Source organism: Mus caroli, unplaced genomic scaffold (assembly GCF_978045245.1).
Source record: "Mus caroli unplaced genomic scaffold, Mus_caroli_1 scaffold_1, whole genome shotgun sequence".
Taxonomy (NCBI): Eukaryota; Metazoa; Chordata; class Mammalia; order Rodentia; family Muridae; genus Mus; species Mus caroli.
In genome coordinates, this window is record NW_028227256.1 from 165,527,632 (window position 1) to 165,548,023 (window position 20,392).

General features: G+C 44.9%; 1 protein-coding gene across 1 annotated transcript in view; it reads left to right on the plus strand.

Annotated features, from left to right (window-relative positions):
* Positions 1 to 20,392, plus strand: part of Lmx1a (LIM homeobox transcription factor 1 alpha) — a 144,702-nt gene that overhangs the window by 88,983 nt on the left and 35,327 nt on the right. The window contains exon 3 of the mRNA XM_021170712.2: positions 13,157 to 13,389. Coding sequence (XP_021026371.1) covers positions 13,157 to 13,389 — 233 coding nt within the window. The remainder of the gene's footprint in view (positions 1 to 13,156; positions 13,390 to 20,392) is intronic.

The window sequence follows — 20,392 nt, forward strand, 5'->3', positions numbered from 1 at the left end:
AGGAAGCAGGTGGCACACTGATGAGGCGGTTGAGGTCACCCAGTGACAGTGGCAGTAATGGCATGAGAAGGGGCAGATTACAGTCCCACTTTGAAAGTGAGGGCAAATACTGCTCATTGACCACTGGATGTGAGTGTGTAGTGGAGAAGAGTCAGGAGTCGGTCTGAGATGCTGGTCCTGATGTAAATGACATCTACCAATAGGAAGGAGAGACTGTAGTTGGGGGCAGAATTGAATCAAGGTGAGGTAGGTGGGTTTAGAAATAAAAAAAAAATGAGGGGCTGGGGAGATGACTCAGTGGTTAATAGTGCTTGCTGTCCTTTCAGAGGACTGGAGATCAGATCCCAGTACCTTTATGGGGAGTTTGCAACTCCATCTGCAGGGTACTTGATACCCTCTGCTAACCTCTTCCCATACCCACATGGCCATTCTTTCTTTAGTTCTCTGTTTCTCAATCTTAAACAAAAATTATTTTAAAAATATGTAATTGTGCTTTTGCTTTAGTTTGTTTTTATAAGATAGCACACAGTACCTTGGAAATACACACGCTAATATTCTTATGTATATTTTTAAGTGTTTAAGGAGTTGGAAACTCCTTACAACTACGATTGGGTAACTGAGTGTTATGTATCAAATTGTCATATTGCACTCCACGAATAAGTACGGTTAAAATAAAAACAACTGAAGCAAGAAGTCCCCAGTGAAGGTGTTTAGTAGGTACTCAGGCATACGAGTTAGACTTAGGAGAATGTGTGAGGACAGAAGCAGGAATGTTGGAGTTCTCCAATATTTGTGAGCCATTTACAGTAATAACCCTAGATAAAATAACTAAGGGGTGTAAACAGGAAGTTGGGGTTGAACGTTCCATGGGTTGAGATGTGGAGAAGTTAGCAGAAGAGACCCAGCAGAAGTGACCAGCAACCCACAAATTTACCATCTCTGTCCTTAGCAAAGACATTAAGTTAATTTCAGTGCCTTTTATTAAGTTCATTTACACTGCTGTGTTGCCACTGACTGGTTTGTCTAATTAGCATAATGTCCTTATCGAATTGTAGCGTGTGTCAGAATCTCCTTCCCTTTTGAGATTGCACGACATTCCTTTGTATATTTAGACCAATTTTTGTTTGTCTGTCCACCTGTTAATGGACACCAGTGTTGCTTTCAGATTTTATTACTGGCAACATTCCTGCTGTGAACATGGCTGTACAAACATCTCTTCTGAGCCTGTTTCCAGTTCTTGGGGGAATTATGTCCAGTAAGAGACTTTTTGGATCATATGGTACTTCTCCTTTGATTTTTTTTTTGCAGGAATTTCCATAATTCATCTAGCAGCGGTTGCACCACTTCACACACCTGGCAACAGAGCACAGGGGTTCCAAGCTCACATCTTTGTGAACACTTGTCTTTTCTATGTTTTTATTAGTAGCTATCCTAGTGGGCCTGGCATCTTTCGGTTTTGATGCAAGTGAGAGAGCTGAATGAACAGGTGGGAGATAATTGAAGAATTTAATTAATAAAGGAAGGTTTAAAAATAGAAGGGTGAAAATAAAAACCATCAAGAAACAAGGACCGTGCCGCATGTACTAGGTCAGATTTGCCCTTAGGGAGCCCTCAATGCTCCCCAAGTCTACCTGGAAAGGGCAGCCCTTCAGGAGGGATGCTGGCGTGAAGAGCAGGACCCACTGTCCATCACCCTCTCTGGAGAGCAACAGACTCAGATATCAAAGGCTGACTTCTCTCTCCTTCTCTCAAACTAAACAGTTTTTGTTTCATTTTATTTTTGTGGTGCAAGAGTTTGAATCTGAAACCTGCACAGGCAGTTGCTTTACTGTTAAGCAACACTCTCACTTGTACATAGAGCTGAGATGTCCTGCAAGATGACACCTGCTTTGAGGTCCATGAACTAAAGGCCTTCTGGAAACCCAAATAACTCAGAGCTGTTTTTTTCTTTCTACCTGAAAATGCCCTCAGCAACAGCCTTTGGTTTTCATGTCTCGGTGGGGATTTTCACCCAACCTGCCAAGGCGCGAGTGGCTTTGCCACACCCTTCTTTGTCTTCAAGGTATATTTAGTTCCTTTTACAGTACTGTTGCTATCTGCTAATTCTATGAGGAACCATTGAGTTGTGACAATATTATTTTATTCTTTCTTCTTTTTTGATGCACAGCACAATAGAAATCATGAGTGACAAGTGACGGTGGTCAGGGTAAACAGGACTCATGGAGCTCTCGGTGTCGCCCCCTGCTGGGGTCCCAGGATCTTTCCCATCAAAGCATCATTCATAATACCCTGACCCTGTCCTTCCTAATGCAACACACACACACACACACACACACACGAGAGAGAGAGAGAGAGAGAGAGAGAGAGAGAGAGAGAGAGAGAGAGAGAGAGAGAACACACCCAGGAAAACATATATTCCTTTTAAGAATATACATTGGACTGGCCTGGTGCCATGCTGCTAAGCCAAAACTTGTGGAAGAATGGGAATCTGTGCCCAGAATATCAGCTAAAAATATCTCTTCCTCCACCCTCTGTTGTTTGGTGGGTGTGCTTAAGAGCAGCCCAAGAGGCTAATGAGGATAAAGAGAAAGGAAAACTGGCGTTTTCAAAGGAAACCAAACCTTCATTCCTCCAAAAGAAAACATATACTTTCCATATGTCTGTTTTATGTTTCTTGATGTTTTACCATGCCTCTGTGACAATATGGAAAGTGTATACTCTAAGTCCTGCCACCTTGGCTTGGGTTATTGGAACCCACACTTATACCGCACTGTTTTGCTCCAGAGCCTGGTTTCATAGACAAATTTGGCAAGGAAGTAAAGAGGGAGGGGAGGAAAGAGAGGTCCACTGTCCTACCCTCTGTCTGTTCATTTAGCTTCTCACCCCCCCCCCCATTTTAGGAGCCTGAGGGGAGGAGCCTTTCTACGTCAGCCAGCCTGCGGCATTGTAGCCTCATTCATTCTTGACTGCTGAGCCACAAGCGTTGGCTGGTCCTTTCAATAATCTTAGATTTCCTTGTGATCAAGCTCACTGCTCCTCCGGGATCATGGTTTCTTTCCCTTTATGAAGAGGATGACAGATCTCTCGGGGAGGAGGTTAGGAGAGTATGGTAAGGCCATGCATGTCTTGATACAAATCCAAACAAGGGCCAGTGGTCTAAAAAGAAGCAGTCAACTGACATCGGAAGTGACGCAGAGCAGAGGTCTGGTCCAAATATTTGCTAGATAATCTCAGTATTAACCAAATAGCAACCAGTGGCTCTGGTGGGCCAGCCATAGAGCTGATAACTTCCTGAACATATGCTAGGTCATAGGCAATGAATGTGGGTGCCATACAACAAGGGCTGGCTACTATCAATATTTGCTGTGGGCTATCACAGCCATAGTAGCCTGAATGAAATTCACCCCGTTTCCTCTCAAGGGCTGGGCTATTCATGTTTGCTTGTTGCTTTCTTTTCCAATAATGCGAAAAGCTTACTGAAGTTTAATTTAATTTGTTACAATAATGACGAATGTAGACTTGAGATAATATATGAGGCTCTGGTTCAAACTCAATGACCGTCTTGAAATATATTACCTTAGACAAATATTTACATGGGTAGATATGCTAAATTGATTTCAATAAAGGAAGCCAATAGCTATAGCTTATGGACAGCAGCTATCATGTGTCAGACTCTTCAGACGAGTTATATCGTTAAATCTGCAAAATATGTCACATGACATAACATGATCTTATTTTTTTTTAAATGGAAATTGGGGAGCCAAGAGATTCTGAAACTCATATTTGCAAAAAGAGAACCAAGTTTTGCATAAATGTTGATTGGTCTTAGAGCTGTGATTTTCCCCCCCTCACCTATTAAGTTTGGCTGACTGGAAAACACTCTTTTTGAGAACAAGAAAGATACGCGTGGTCTATAATTTCAAGGTAAATCTATTCATTGCCAACGGTCTTTTGAGATGCAAAGAGTACACCTATTTCTTAGTAAGGCCTCCCGGAGCTTCTGGGTTGCAGACATCACCGTTAACAGTCCTTTCTCTCATTCACTCATCCCATTGTATGGTCCTCTGCCCAGTTCCCCAGGAGTCACCAGGAGACAGAAACTCTGATTGGCTCTGCCAGCCACGTATTGTTTTCCATTTTTTCACCACTGTGGAGTCTTAAGACCGTCTCCTATGGATGATCTCGCCACGTCTATTGTCTCTGCAGACTTTCCCACCGCCTCAGGACCACGTGCCCCATTGCTTATTGTGGTGCTGTTGGCTCAGCCTCAAGGACAGAGACCTGGAGCCAGCTGACAAGGTTGCTTGTGTCACTTCTTCTAAGGCCACAAGCCATGCTTTTGGTTCCCAATACTTTTGAATACTCTTCTTTCACCATCTCTCCTTCAGTTTAGCCACATGCTCTCCCAGGCTCCCAGCAGCAGATTTTCCAGCAGACAGTTTTGGCTTATGGCCAATCCCTGTCTCTGCCTGGATGACCTCAGTTACCAAGTCAACATGGTACTTAATGAATGTTGCTATGCTGCCCCCTGGTGGAGAGGGTGGAAACAGAGCAGATTCCTGCCTCATTAAAGAACCACTGTAGACCCTCTCTTCTCCTCCTGTCTTCTGCTTCCTAAACCGAAGGATTCAAACACCTCGTCAACTCAGGCCCAGGAGCACTATGGAAAGGCGTGTGACCTGATATAGTCTAGTTTCCAAGGTTTGATTTGTTTTTGGTAAATTGGAGGAGGCTCAATGGGAATTAATGCCTTTTATATTTATCTGGACCTCCATCCTTGTGTTTGTCTGTGGTCCAGATGTTTTGTGAGTCTGCCTTGAGGACTCTGCACCAAGGCTGATAAACATCTTGTGCTTTTCAAACACACTTCTGGTTAGGCGTTGTCTGGAGTGCTGTCACGGGAGCTCGCTTTTTGTTCTCAGTTCAGTCAGGTCTTCGATAGCTTGTGAGTTTGCACAAGGTTGCCATACTCGGTGATTCCTGCATGTGAGAAGTTGTGTTATCAGCATGGAGGGTGTAAATGGGCACAAGAGGTATGTGGCTAGCGTAAGATAGAGCAGGGATGCAGGACATTGGAGGACACCATAAGGGCTTGTGGCTAAACGTGCCAGACGAGCTGATCCTAAGAAACAAACTGAGCTGGCCATTCTTACTCCAGTGAGGCTTTAGTCAACTGTGCTGGAACTGTTAGGGGAACTGCTAGGAACTCAGGCTCCTTCAGAGGAAGAGAGCAAACAAGAGAGTTACAGATATACAAGAGGGGATTATTAGGAGAATTGGATCAAAAGTTCGAGGCAAAGAGGCCACAGGCCCTCTAGAGCCAGAACACCAGAGAACTTCAGTATTACAACAGTCCAAGGCCGAAGTCCTGACAACTGGGTGTGTGCTGGGGGTTGTGCAAGTCCCCAAGTCAGAAATCTGAGAACAAATTGGGTGGTCCTTAGGCAGCTAGATGAGTGTGACTATTTCAATTTGTTGGTTAAACTCCACTCTCTCCAGATCCATCTCCACAGGGACACTCAGAAGTCCTGATTGAGTAGCTACCCGCACATCCCTTAATCAGATCAGGTGCGCATCTAAAATCAACTCTCTCAGTTAGTAAACCCAGGTGAGTCCTGTGAGGTTGGCTACAGGGAAATTCTCTCTGAGCCTATCCCAGCAGGCAAGATCTCAGACCTGGCAGGCTTTCTTCACGCTCTCATACCATGCTTGGCATGTAAGCCGACAGTCAGGCCCTGCTCCTCCAGATCTGATTTTTTTCTAAAGCCCTTACTTTGTTCAAAGCCTTAGTCCTCTACTAGCAGCTCCAAGCACCTCCCCACCCCCAAGCTGCTCTCTAGAGGCTCATTCTTCCAGCCTGTGTCATTATGATTTGTCATCTTCAAAAAAGAAATACAATTCTTGCTTTATATTTCATTTCCACTCCCTTTATCCATCACGAACATCATTATCACCACTGTAAAAAAAAATTTATTGAGGAGTTGTGTGTCAAGAACTGATTCATTACTTTATTTGCACAGATTGTGGGGTGTGTTTACACGTGGTGGTGGCAGGGGGAGGGGAGTCTGCTTATCATTCCCATTTTGCAGATGACTAAAGTGAGGGCTTCTGTGTTTTGATCAAGTTCCCAGAGCTAGTAAGGGGTATAGCAGCGGAGACTTAGTCTTGGATTTATCGGATAGATTCTGTTCTCTCTTTGAGAAACATGTGTGCTGGAAGTGGAGAAGAGACCTATGTGTTCTGCATTCCCAAGATTCTTTCCTGCAGAGCTGAGATGGCACGCGCCAAGTTTAGGTGGGGGTATGATGCTCTCTGTGAATCCGTAAAGTACCTCATACTTCTAACTCAAACACAACGAAACGACAAACCCAACAAACAGCACAGTTCACAGCACTGGGTATCTGATAAAGATTCACTTACCCCCTTCTGTGTCCTCCATAAGCTCCCTCTGCTTGGTCCACCGTTTGGGGGACTGATGTAGGTTCTACTGATGACAAATCCTGTTCAGAGCAGCAGAGTGGTTTTTCCTTAGACCACACAGCAGATGCTGGTATTCACATGCCACCTAACACCTTGGCAGGCCACCACTTTGCTACTGTAATGCCTGTGGTGTAGAATAAACCATTGCTTCTGAGGTTCTTTACTTTATGGTTGCCTCCAGCTTGTTCCTTAGTAGTGCTTCAGTGTCAAGCCTTTATAGCTGTGCCCGAAACATTTTTTTGTCTCCATAGTTACAAGGCAGAAGACACAAGACAGAAATGAGAATGAGTTAGGAGACTATCTGCTTTAGTGAATTTCAAACATGACTCGGGAGTAAAATATTATCTTCCAGAAGACATCTTTTTTAGGCTATATAATATATACAGGCTTAGCATTTTTAAATAATAGATTGCATAATATATATAGTCTAGAAGATACTTATCTAGGGTATGCAGTTTTGATTTAACTGCCGTGTGTGTGTGTGTATGTGAATGCGCGCACGCACGTGCATGTGTGCATGTGCATCTGTGTGTAAATGATACTGTGTAAAATATATTGTTTAAAGGGTTACCACGGCCAAACACTGTCAAACACTGTCTGGACACAGGGATTAGATACTGACATCTCAGGCTTCTCTGGCTGAGAACTGTGCTCTTAGAAGACACACTCTCCCATTTCTTTCTGACTTTTAAGTCTTGGCATTATGTGGTGTTTAGGTGGAATGTACCATTAAGAAATGAAAGACAAGAAACTCAAAGTCCAGGGACAGGAGTGACTTCTTCGAGACAGGTGGTATAGGCAATACCCTGAGCTCGGGTCTACCTGGCCCTTTCCCTGGGGTAAGATGCTCTTTCCCTTTGCTTTCTGCTCTGGTTCCAAGCACAGGATATAGAGATGAAGTCAGCAGTAAGAAATAATGCTGTATGAGAAATAATGTGGATGAACTCTGCCAAGGATAGAGCCATAGCTGGGTCTGAGGAACATGCTTTGCCTGGCATGCCAGAAACAGAGATGAAGTCAGTGGAAGAACTCACATTGGAAGAAGGGCTGCCTTAGGGTGGGACTCATAAAGTCCGTAAATGTGGAAAACCACCTTTGGGGAAAGTAGGGAAACTCCACAGATATAAAAGGCAGAGACATAGCTGATAAACGTACTCCATGTATGTGTTCTTATTCAGTTCTTACTTGCTAACAGATACAGTCACCGTGCTTGCTTCTATCCTCTGTGCAAACTGAGGCTGCAAGAGCCAGTGATGAATCAGTCAGGTCATTAGGATGTGGTAGAGTCTGTGCAGTAGACTTTCAACAAGACTCATAGTTGTGCCTCTTGTAGCTTTTGGCTGTACAAGAAGATGTAAGCAGGCATTGGAGTGAAGTTGGAGCCAGTCTGTACTTCCCTGCCTGGAAAAGGATGGGGTAAAGATAGCAAGAGTAGGGGAGAGAGGGAGGGAAAAGAAAGGCTTCTGTGACCAGTAGCCTCAGTCGATTGTGTGCGTACTTCTCTGATGTTTCTCTGTACACATCCCAAAGACCGTTCATGTAGAGCCCTGCCATAGTTGGGGTTTCTATTGCTGTGGTGAAACACAGGAAAGAGTTGAAACACAGCAGGATCCTGGAGTCATGAGCTGTTGCAGAAAGGATGGGAGGGTAGTGTTCACTGGCATGCTTAGCCTGCTTTCTTATAGAACCCAGGATCACCAGTCCAGGGATGGCACCACTCAGTAAGTTAGGAGAATTCCCTGCAGGCTTGCCTACAGCCTGTCTTATGGAGGCATTATTCTTAAACGAGGTTCTCTCCTTTCATATGACTTTAGCTTTTGTCAAATTGACACGAAGCTAGCCAGCACAACTGATTCCTAGTCAACTTGACAATAAACACATCGTTGTTGATCCACAACCTTTCCTTTCTTGTTCATCCCAAGATCACACAGTAATAATGAAACCACACGATATAAAACATTTTACAAATTTAGAAAGTCCAGAAGCCTTACAAATTCACTTCAAAAGTTGTCTCTTTAAAAATATACAGTCTCTTATAAAATACAAATTCTCTGCAAAACATCCCCAAATCTCTTTTAAAAAATATTAAGTCTCTCAACTGTGGGATCCTGTAAAATAAAAAATAAAAAACTTTCTTACTGTAAAGGGAAAGAAGCAGGGCGCATTTACAATTTGAACCAAACAGTGTAGACCACACGATGTCAATGTCTGGGATCTACTCATGATCGTCTGTGTTTCTCCAAAGTGCTTGGCTCACTTCTCCATCTCTGCTCTCTGTAGCACACACAGCTTGTATTCTAGGCTCCAGCTGGCTCCACGCCACTGCTGCTCCTATTTTGGGTGGTCATCCCATGGTACTGGCATCCCCAAAATGCTGGGGTCCCTTGCTACAACTGGGCTACACTTTCACCAATAGCCTCTCATAGGGTTTTGCATGGGGCCAAGCCTCAACTTCTCTGCATGACCCTTTAATCCTGGGCCTTCTCAGGCTGTGCCTTCCCCAGTGGCCCTTCCTAGCCTCTCACAGCACCAAGCCTCAGCAGCTCTATATGATCCCTTCATGCCTTCAAAACTAGTCCAACCTGGGTGACTGCTATACTACAAGCTTACAACCTGGCTGTGCCTGGAGCCTAGCGTTGGTGGGCTGACTCTCAGAATACACTTTCCAAAAGATTTCTCCTCAGTAATGCTGGTCCCTTCATCACTGCTAACTTCTTAGCCCCAGCTGACTAGCACTGAGTATCCCAGCAAAGCAAAGGTTTCACTTTAATATTTCTGGTACCTTGTTAATCACAGCTGATTCTTCAGTGCCAGCTGACCAGAACTACAGACTCTTCACACAGAAAGCCCTGCAGAGTTTTGCTTCCCTCTTTATAAGCCAGGCCTCCATTGCATGCACTGCTGTCAACATTCTTTTTCCTGAGTTCAGTTCACTGAACTCTCAACACTCAATGACTTTCCTAGCCCAGAGTTCCGAAGTTCTTCCACAATCCACCCCCAAAACAACACGGTAAAGTCAGTTGTAGCAGTACCCCCATTATCCTTGGAGGAACTTGTCTTAGTCAGTGTTTCTGTTGCTGCCATGAAACAACATGAGTGAAAAGCAAGTCTGAAAGAAAGGGGTTTATTCAGCTTATATTTCTATATCACTGTTCACCATTGAAGGAAGTCAGGATAGGAGCTCAAACAGGCAGGAACTTGGAGGCAAGAGCTGATGCAGAGGCTATGGAGGGTACTGCTTACTGTCTCACTCTTTATGGCTCACTGAAACTGCTTTTTTATGGAACTCAGGACCACCAGCCCAGGGGTGGCACTACCCACAGTGGGAGGGGCCCTCCTCTATCTATTACTAATTAAGAAAATGCTCTACAGGGTAGCCCACAGCCCAATATAATGGGGGCATTTTCTCAACTGAGGTTTCCTCCTCTCAGATATTTCATGTAACTTGACATAAATCGAGCCACCCCTAGCCTCCTGCCCACTGTGACTCTCTAAGAACAAAGGTAGCTTCATTTGCTATGATACCCCTCCCCCAAAAAGGTGATCTGTAGATGGAGGGGCTCAATACCAGGGACCCTGTTACACAGGATGGTTTTCTACAAGGAAAATGCTCCATTTTCATTTTACAAGTGGGGATGAGATAATGAGATACAAGGGAGAGATACCCCAAAAGGGGAGGGGAGAGGGGGAAGGGGAGGGGAGGGGAGGGGAGGAGAGGGGAGGGGAGGGGAGGGGAGGGGAGGGGAGGGGAGGGGAGGGGAGGGGAGGGGAGGGGAGGGGAGGGGAGGGGAGGGGAGGGGAGAGGGGAGGGGAGGGGAGGGGAGGAGAGGAGAGGAGAGGAGAGGGGAGGGGAGGGGAGGGGAGAGGAGAGGAGAGGAGAGGAGAGGAGAGGAGAGGAGAGGAGAGGAGAGGAGAGGAGAGGAGAGGAGAGGAGAGGAGAGGAGAGGAGAGAAGAGAAGAGAAGAGAAGAGATTTAGAATGGTGAGAAAAGTTGGATGCTGTCAGGTCTACAGAGGTGAGCTGGGTAGTTCTGGAGATATTGCCCAGCTTTCCAGCAGCCTGCCAGACTCTGAACCCAGAGTGCAGACTCATTAGCATTCAGAGGGGGACTAACCATGGGGGACACATCTCAAGCACTAGGAAGAGACAGGCTGTGTTTTAATTATGACCTGGACTTTTGAACAAATCCTTTTCTCTGCTTCTCTGAGCCTCAGAGAAAACAACTTGTGGGAGGCTGTGCAGTCGGCAGCTGGGTCCACAGTGGTACCCGTACAGCTGTGTACACATCTGGCACCCAGGTGGTAGATGGCATGTTCCTCTTCTCGAATTGCTCTTGAAGGTTACAAGAGGCAAGGGAGTAAGGTGCAGCTGACATGGTTTGGCTCCAGGGAGGGAGAACGGAAGGAACAAGGCTTGCCGGACTCTTCTGGCCTGCAGTCCTCCAGGGAACATGGCCTCTTCAGGATTTGAGCCTAGATGACTACTTTCACTTCGTCCAGCGCTCCTGAGTCAACATGGCGGACACTCTTTGTTATACTCACTCCACCCCTCTTTCCTTTAACACAGGGTGGAAATTTATGGAGTGAGTGACAAATTTAACAGGAAAGAAAAAGGAGGAGGAGATTAATAGTCAGACAAGCACAGATGCTACCACCCGCTGCTGAAGCTCCTTAAGTGTTTGTTGACTCCCTGGGAACATTTGCCCTGAGTCTGTTTAACAGTCCATTTCAGGGGATAGGGAAAAGAAGCAAGGCATGGGGACAAAGGGTCTTTGACTGGCTACTGGAAAAGCATTGATTAGTTTGCTCAGGTTGGCAAACAGAGATCAGGGACTTGGGAGGCCGAGGGATGAACTAGGTAGACTTTCTACACAGCACGTGGCATCTAGCAAGGGGAGAGGGTGTGAAAGAAAATATTGGAGGGACTCCAGTAATAAGTCGGGGAAAACCTGCAGTGGGCAGCTGGAGGGAGGGAGGGAGAGAGAGGGGAAAGGCTTCTGGTCCTTGCAGTTCTCTGTGTGGAGCGTATTAGTAGTGAAAAGGCAACACCAGCCATTGGATAGGTGCTCAACGTTATCCTCCATCAGGGTATGTGAGAGATGGGGAGGGGGCGTGTAAAGTGAGTTGCTTCACAGGGGCTGAGGGATGGGCACGGGAGCTCACAGCTTAGACTGTAGGCCATACAGCACATTCCTTCCAATCCTGCAGATTGCATCCTGTCCTGGGAGGCTGTCCGTGGGTGGCTCCAGGATCCATGGCAGATGACCTGGTTATCTTTTTCAAGCTTTGGCTTCCTCCACTCAAAGCTTCAATGTCTTCCCTCTCTCCAGTGCCAGTCTGTGTGTCATGCCTCCTTGGGAGCCCTTCCCAAGCCTCCTTTGCACTCCACCTTCAGATTGTTCCAGTCTACGGCAAGCTTCCAAGACAAACACACTGTGTGAGGGTATTGCCATATAACCCAACAAGTACTATTTTATGGTTGGGAAGCGATTGACTATTCTAATTCCTTATGCATGCTCCGACTCTGTGTTCTAAGATTTTGTAGCCACCACGGGACATCTCTGCATTGTTGTTGGTTTTGTTATTTTTTAGTGCCACTATGGCACACACATGGGGGTCAGAGGTCACCTTTCTGAAGTCAGTTTTCCCCTCACATCTTTAAGTGGGCCTCAGGGTTTGAATTCAGGTTGTCAGGTTTGCATGGCAAGGGCCTTTATCCACCCTGCCATCTTCCTAGTCTGACTTATGTTCTTCCACAAGCAGATGAGCTCCAAACGGTGGAGGATTTGTCTTGCATACTGTTGAGTCTACAGCAATCACTCACACACACACACACACACACACACACACACACACACACACACACACACAGAGATGGGGCCTGGTTTCTATTTCTTCCCTCTCTGTTCAATCAGAGTGGATAGTGGATCACAGCCCGTGTAGTGGATGCTTCTGAATTAATGAAAACAAGAGAATGAAAAGAAGAAAGAGCGACTGTCCTATGAACAAGCAAAGAGATAGGACTGGCCCCACTCAGGCCAATGTGGTAGTTGGCTTGTTTATAGGAAAATCTTCTGTTGTTTCTGTTGTTTCCGTCATTCCTGCCAAAGTGGGTCAAATTAGCAGAACAAATTGGCATGGTCTCCCTAAATATACTTTTGTATCCACTTGTGTCTGTCTTTGTGAAGAAGGGGGCAGTGCAGTTTTACGCCCTGCCCCCTCCTTGCTGCCCTCTCTCGCGCCAGCTGACCTTCCTATATCTATCAGCTCCTCTGGTATGCAGGGATAAGCAGAGAATGTTTTGTAAAGACTCCTACCCTTGCGATCATGTTACTAGTTTAAAAAAGAAAATGGCTCTTTCTTTTGAAAGTAGAAAAATGCTATAATGACTGAATATCACAGATATGTTAAGATGTTTATGTGCGTATGCCACAGTGTTTACAAATGCAATTATAATCTCATCAGATAATTTAAAAGTGAAAAAAATTAGATATTTAAATTTTTGGGCTTTCATTAGTCAGCATTAGTTGTCAGGGATTGAGGGAGACCAGAAAGTCACCGATTACCCTGAATCTGAAATCTGCTCCAGTACAAACATTCCTGTCCCAGGGTTGAAGGTCCTCTTGCTGTTGACTGGCAGGGAGACCTCATCGCTTTTCTTTCTCTCCCTCTTGTAGACTGTTTGCTGTCAAATGTGGGGGCTGCTTCGAGGCCATTGCGCCCAATGAGTTTGTCATGCGTGCCCAGAAGAGCGTCTACCACCTGAGCTGCTTCTGCTGCTGCGTCTGTGAGCGACAGCTGCAGAAGGGTGACGAGTTTGTCCTGAAGGAGGGCCAGCTGCTCTGCAAAGGGGACTATGAGAAAGAACGGGAGCTGCTGAGCCTGGTGAGCCCTGCAGCCTCAGACTCAGGTGAGTGCCTTGTGGTTGCAGGGAAGGTGGTCCATGGGATGCAGCCTAGGTCTATGGCAAGGCAATTCTCTGCGTTTAAAGAACTTCCTTTTTAAGCGCAGACACAGCTTAAAGCGGTGACTTACTGTGATGATGATGATGATGATGGTGATGATGCAGCATAAGAAATCATGTCTAATTTTCACTGCATACAACCTAAAGCACAGACTCCTGCATTTTGAAGTCTCAGCGTTAACAGGAGTGACTGCTTCAGGCTAGAGTCTGTTGATCTCAATCAACTGAGCTTAGCTCTCGGCCTAGGTCTGGTTCAGGTCTTCTGTGATTCGCTCTGGGGTTCAGGTTAGAGGAGCAGTAGCTGAAAGGGATGGGCTCCTGCCAGTCACAAAAGGCATGCCCGACTACACAGGCACACTCCAAACCTCCGCTGCCATCATGTCTGCTAATATCCCATTAGCTGAGACATATTGCAAGCTCAGACCCCTGGAGTGGGGAATGCAGCTTGAAGACTTGTTGGCTAGGCTTCCATAAGATAGAGAAATAGACTATTAGTTATGGAGATGGGGAATTGAGCCAGCCATTCAGTCTACTGCCATCACTGAATCTCTCTAAGCACGGTTTGCTCGTCTGCCTGACGGGAGTGCTGGGATCTGCCTGAGGTTTGGTGACTTCCATCATAAAGGAGTGCGAATATTTTTGTGCTTTCTCTTCCTCACCCACCAGCCTTGGCTCATGGTGACTTCAGAGGAGGTAAGAGGTAGGAGATACAAAGGAGATGCAAAGGTTTCACAGAGCACGTTCCAGCGGGCCAGCTAATTCTGTGCTTGTAAATGAAGCTTTTCAGGACGATGGCTCCACAGGGCAGAGGTTGTCCTTTCCCAGGAGTCTGCGTGAAGCTGTGGGTGGTGTTCCTGTGACTTTGCCCATTTTTAACATGGTTTCCTTTTATTCCCAGCCTGTAATGTACTTATCAGATGGCTCACAGGCTAAAGTGTTTGTCACACAAGTGTGATGGCTAGAGTTTTGTTCCCCCAGAACCTATGTAAATGCTGGTTGGGGACAATGACCCACCTGTAGTGGTAACCTTGAAGATGGAGACAGGGTCTCCAGTGCAAGCAGGCTAGCAAGACTAACAATATTGTGAGCTCCGGGTTTGATTGAGAAACCATGACTCAGTGAATAAGGTAGAAGAATGATAATTGTGAGAATCAACCTCGGGCATCCACATGCACTTGAACCCAAGTACACACATACTGGTGCACTCTTTATCACATATTCACGCTCACAGAGACACCATATACACAAACACTAACACATACACACTCACACTCATATAGTCAACACACACACTCACACTCATAAACAAACACTGCAAAACTTATCACAGATTTTTAGAGCTGAAACGGACAACAAGAATCTCCCAGAACCATCCTCCTCAGATACTGACAGCAGTAAGTAAGATAGCTGTTTCTTTTTTTTTTTTAATTTTTTTTTATTTATTTATTATATGTAAGTACATTGTAGCTGTTTTCAGACACTCCAGAAGAGGGCGCTAGATCTCGTTATGAGATGGTTGTGAGCCACCATGTGGTTGCTGGGATTTGAACTCTGGACCTTCGGAAGAGCAGTCGGGTGCTCTTACCCACTGAGCTATATCACCAGCCCAAGATAGCTGTTTCTTAAGTACTTGTTGAGTTAATGTTCTTCTGTCCTGTCATTTTTATGTTTTTGTGAGTGCATGTATGTGCGTTTTTGTGTGTGCACTTGTGAAGATCAGAGATCAACCTTGAGTGTCATTCCCCAGAAGCTACACACCTTGTTTTCAGAAGCCCTCTTTCTCTCTCTTCCTCCTACTTTCTCATTTTCCTTTATTGTTGATGTGTGTGTGTGTGTGTGTGTGTGTGTGTGTTAGGGTTAGGGTTGGGGCATGTGTTTGTTATTGGAGCCCAGTGGTTGATTGTTGGGCATCTTCCTAAATCGCTCTCTACCTTATTCACTGGATCTCCCAGTGAATCTGGAGTTTGCCAGTTCAGTTAGACTGGTCTGAGAATAAGTCCCTTACCTTGGCACTGGGGTTAGAGTTGTTCAGTGCCCCTCCTAGCTTTTACATGGGTCCTGGGAATTTGAACTCAGGCCCCTATGCTTATATGACAATTACTTTCCTGACTGAGCCTTCTCCCAAGACTTTCTGATCTTTTGAGACAGGGCCTTACTATGGAGCGCAGGCTGACTTCGAGCTAGCAACCTTTCTTCCTCAGCTTCTTCTCAAGTTCTAGGAATAGAGGAGTAACTCATCACACACCACTGAATGCTCTTTTCTGATGTGGCCCAGTCTCTTTTATCCTGGTCCCAGCTTTGCCAATAGTCCCCAAGGCAGCCTCTGTAGTCTTTAGATGCCATTCAAAGCCAGGGGTAGACCATTTTGGCTTAATGGGTGGTGACAGATGCTCCGGGTCTCTAGGGGCCCTCCCCTATGAGGTCTTCAGGCCAGAGTGCTTTTCCTTCAGCAGGACACAAGAGGATCATTGGTAGGCATCTTGGAGGTCATGTGGCTCACATTCCCATCAGATGTTACAGCAGCTTCTGCTGAAGCAGCTGGGCCACAGGGAGCAGGGGTGTAAGGAAACACGCCGGTGTGCCTTTCCTGCTTATTCCAGATGTGTGGGAGCTCTTTCCAAACTCTCACTCCTCTCAATTCTGACATAGTCTGTGGAAGGATGGGTCTCATATGGCTGCTGCCTGCCTACTTTAGATGTCAGTGGCAAGTTGCAGATTGTCATCTGTGTTTCTGAACTAGCTGGCGGTAAACTGGCGTTCCCAGGACACCCTCCTCCTGCAGCTCAATTAAGTGCGTGATAGAAAACATTTCACTTATGCTCTGCCATTTTTTTTTTAAATAAAGGCATTTCAAAGGTATCAATGGCAGATAAAGAGATACGCAGGGCAAGGTGTCTGCAAAAGGGCCCAGAGCTCCTATAGCCCCCTTAAGGGCACCAGCTTCCATTTATCTCCATGCATCCAGCTCTCAGAAAGTTATCTCAACCCTATCCTTTTGGGTTTTTAATAGAGCTTTATTACAGAGGCACACTTTAGTAATTAGACACTCATGACCAACTCAACCTTTAGGTCCTCTGCCCTGCTTGAGGGTGGAGGTGTGGCTGAACAGACCAACCATTTAATCTGACGTTGGCATCTCTAGTGGTCCGACTCTGTTCTACAGCTATCTAGGACCCACCTCCTCCCACCAGTTATCTCATCAGCATGCAAAAGCTGATCTTACCAGTGGCAACTTGAAGGAGCCCTTGACTGTGAAACTGGGTGCACAGCATCCCACATCACCACCCTAACTCTTGCCCTTCCCTTGTGAAGTAGATTGTCAGAGGGTTAATGTCGAGCTTTAACATCCATCTCAATCCTCATACCACCCCAAACCTAGGTCCTGGCTTTGCTTTAAGAAGCCACACAGTAGGACACCATTCCTCTACCCTTGCTTGATAGAAACCCTCGCTGGTCTAGGAAACACCGAAGCCTTTTTTAGTTTCTCCCCAGTCTTTCTAGTAGCCTTTTAGTAGATGGGGGATGTTCTGATCTGTCTGTGAAAATACTATGCTGTCTTTAAAAGGTACCACCATGAAGGGTGTGTGATTTTTTTCCATCTGAGGTGTGGATAGAACATTGTTATTGTTCCTGTGTGAGTTGGGTATCATATTCTATTTACATACACACAATTTTATTAGCCTTTTGGCCTGGGAGTGGAGGCAGGGGCTCCTGGCTCCTGACACCTGACTGTGGACAACTGTGGCTCCTAGCTGGTCCAGGTGGCATTCTCGATTTTCTCTCTTTGTCTTCCATTTTCTTTTCAAATGAGTTTTATATGCAGTCATGTTTAAAGCTTAAGTTTGAATTAAAATCTGCAGCACAGTTGAAGGTGAGACATGTCCTGTATACTTCCAGTTTTCCCGTATGGTAACATTGCACATAACAGCAAAAAATGAAGACGGTGACCCAGCAAGGACACTGCCAACTCTAGCCTTTGTTTGATTCCAGGAGATTTTCCCTAAAGTCTCCATTCGTTTAAGAGTTCAATGTACCACACTGCAGTAAACTATGGTATAGGTGATTTTTAAAGCAAACAGGTTTCTTCTTTTATTTCTTGATTACAGAAGAATGTCTGGTTTGGATTTTATACATATTTTGTTTATTTCAACAGTATTTTCTTCTTGCTTTTTTATTTCCTTTTGTGTCTCTGGCCACGCAATCTAACTATATTTTTGCCTTCCCTATTTTGGGGTTCATCTGTGTTTCTGAAGGCAGGCTGTTTAGATTATGCCTGGGATTCACCCCCTGGCTGGGGTGGGACTCTTTCAACTGATATGCTAGTGGAGAGGGATTTTCCCATGAGGCCCATCCCGGGACCCCTGTCTTTGAAGGGCACTTTATGTTTTATGGGATAGTGTAGCAGCTTCCCGGCCTGCACTGAGGAGCCCCCCATCCCTGTGTTCTGCATCCACCTGCACATCCTGACCTGGCATGCCACAGGCATGTGATCATATAAGCTTCATGTTTGAACTCATTGCCTTTTATTATTTGTATTAATCTCTGAGGCCAAGAACCACAAATCATGGGAGTTGTAAAGTGGATTCCTTACACCCAGTGTTTGTTAGTCCTTTTTCTTTCTGATTTTTCCTGGTATAGGGATGTTGCTGTGTCTTAGATTCCAGATGCCTCCCGCAAATCTCCTTGTCTAACACTCCATCTTTCCTCTTCTCAGTAATGTTTATCAACTCTAGTACCTAGGCCATATTTTATTGTTTATTAAATTGATGCTTTTTATTTATTTACTCTCTCTGTCTCTATCTCTCTGTCTGTCTGTCTGTCTGTCTGTCTGTCTCTTTCTCTCTCTCTCTGTGTGTGTGTGTGCCACAGCACACATGTAAAGGTCATAGAACAATCTAGTGAAGTCTATTCTCTCCTTCCACCTTCATGTGACTTCTGGAGGTCAAATTCAGATCGCCAGGCTTGTACAGGAAGCTGAGGACTGCTGGCTCTGTCCTCCTTGCATCCACAACACTTGGGGTGGCATTGTTGTTCTACAATGTTGCAGCACTTCTTTTAACCTGTGTGGGGCTAATCTTACTCTCAGATAAAGCTGACTCATGAGCAGCAGTTACCTCATAATCTCTGGAAAATTCCATTGAATTGTTCTTATTAGTTCATTTTATAATGTTAAATATGCTGTTAGACAGGTTCAGGAAGGAAGCTAGTCCTACATTCAGAAGCAATGTGATCTTGAGCCAGTTACCTTCCCCTGTTAAGACTATATTCACTAATCAGTAAAAAGGGGGCTATCATGCCACCCATGGGGCTGCTTTTAGAGTGAAAAGAGAGAGTGCAGATCAAGGCATGAAACTTGACGGGTGTCGACTGAATGACAGTTTCTGTTGCCAACTCTTGGTGAGGTGGTTATGGACTTCTGAGTGTCGCATGGCTTCTGCACTTGCTTTGCAGAAGACCCGTCATTTCACAGATAGCTCCTCATCCCTCATCTTTGCCTTTCTATTTCACATGCCCCTGAAGAGTTGGCAGAAGGCATCTCAGGGTGGCACAGAGGGCTTGTCATTTGGGGCAGCTAGGGGTGCATGAGTTGGAGATGCATGGTGTTCTACTACAGACTTGTGTGGGTGTCAGAAGCAATCTTTAGTTTTAGAATGTTCTGGCTGGTGTCACATCCCTGGGAAGTCAATGTTAAAAAAAAAAGTCAAGTGGAAAAAAAATCAGTGACCTCTGAGGCTGATTAAAATCTAAGAAAGAGTGGAAGAAATCTACCAATGTTTATTGTTTTTCTGTAATAGGTTAAGAGATTGAGATTCATAGTCATTAAGATCTGAAGGTCTGTTAGCATGGCCCTCATACCTGCTGTCCTTCGAGACGTCCCTATTGATGTCCTTCCAGCCCTCACTAGACTTCCATTAGGCACGATTTATTTATTTATTTATTTATTTATTTATTTATTTATTTATTTATTTTTTATAGACTTCCACACTATGTCAGTCTCTAGGTTATTAGCTGCAGAAAACCAAAAGCTAAGGAGACACTGATTCCCAAGAAGCACAACTGAGGAGACATCTCAGAGTCAACATAACTACATCAGAATATGTTGTGATATAAAGGGGCTGAGAGATGGGCAAAGAGACATCACTATGAAAATCTTGTCACTCTTTTTAACAAGCAAAGGGGTTACTCATTAAAAAAATCAAGAGCAGTTACTACAAGAATTACAATAAACATTCTATTGGTGAAAATGTATTTAAATCATATTTTCTATGTTCCTTACATAAACATTTAACCAAACTTCAGTAGAGTAATAATCACCTTTTATCAGGAACACACACACACACCACATACACACATACACACTCATCTCTCTTCCAAACTTAGATAATTCGCCGCTTGCCTTACATGATGTTCTAAGTGTTTTAATTCTAATATTAGCATACTGTGTTAATTTAATACATTTCGGATAGATGGTGGTCTGATGTTTGAGAAATATTGCTTCAAAGTGCAGTTGCCTACAGATCTGTCCCCGGGTTTTGGAACTGATAGACATTCCTGAAATTTCAGGCTAACAAATATATTCTAGTCCTATGCCGTGTGCTCAGAGTAAAGCAAGAGACTGGACGTCTCGTCCTGAAGATTTCTGCACAGTGTTCATCACAGAGTAAACATGCATTCTCTTTCATTGTTTCTGTGGGTTGCTAGTATTGTCAAAGACACACAAAAAGCATGAGTTTATAGCATAACTCCACAGATCTTCCCAGACTCTGTTTGTTTTATTAACTAACATTTCTGACCAGTAGGCAAGAAGCAATTATAATTGCTGGGCCTTTTAGGTTGTTTTCAAAGCCAACAGTTACGTTTCTTGCTGGAATCAGCTGTACACTTCATTAGGAGAATTATTTGTTGTTCCCCATCTAAGGCTTAAAACTTGTTTTCTTAGTGGAACCTT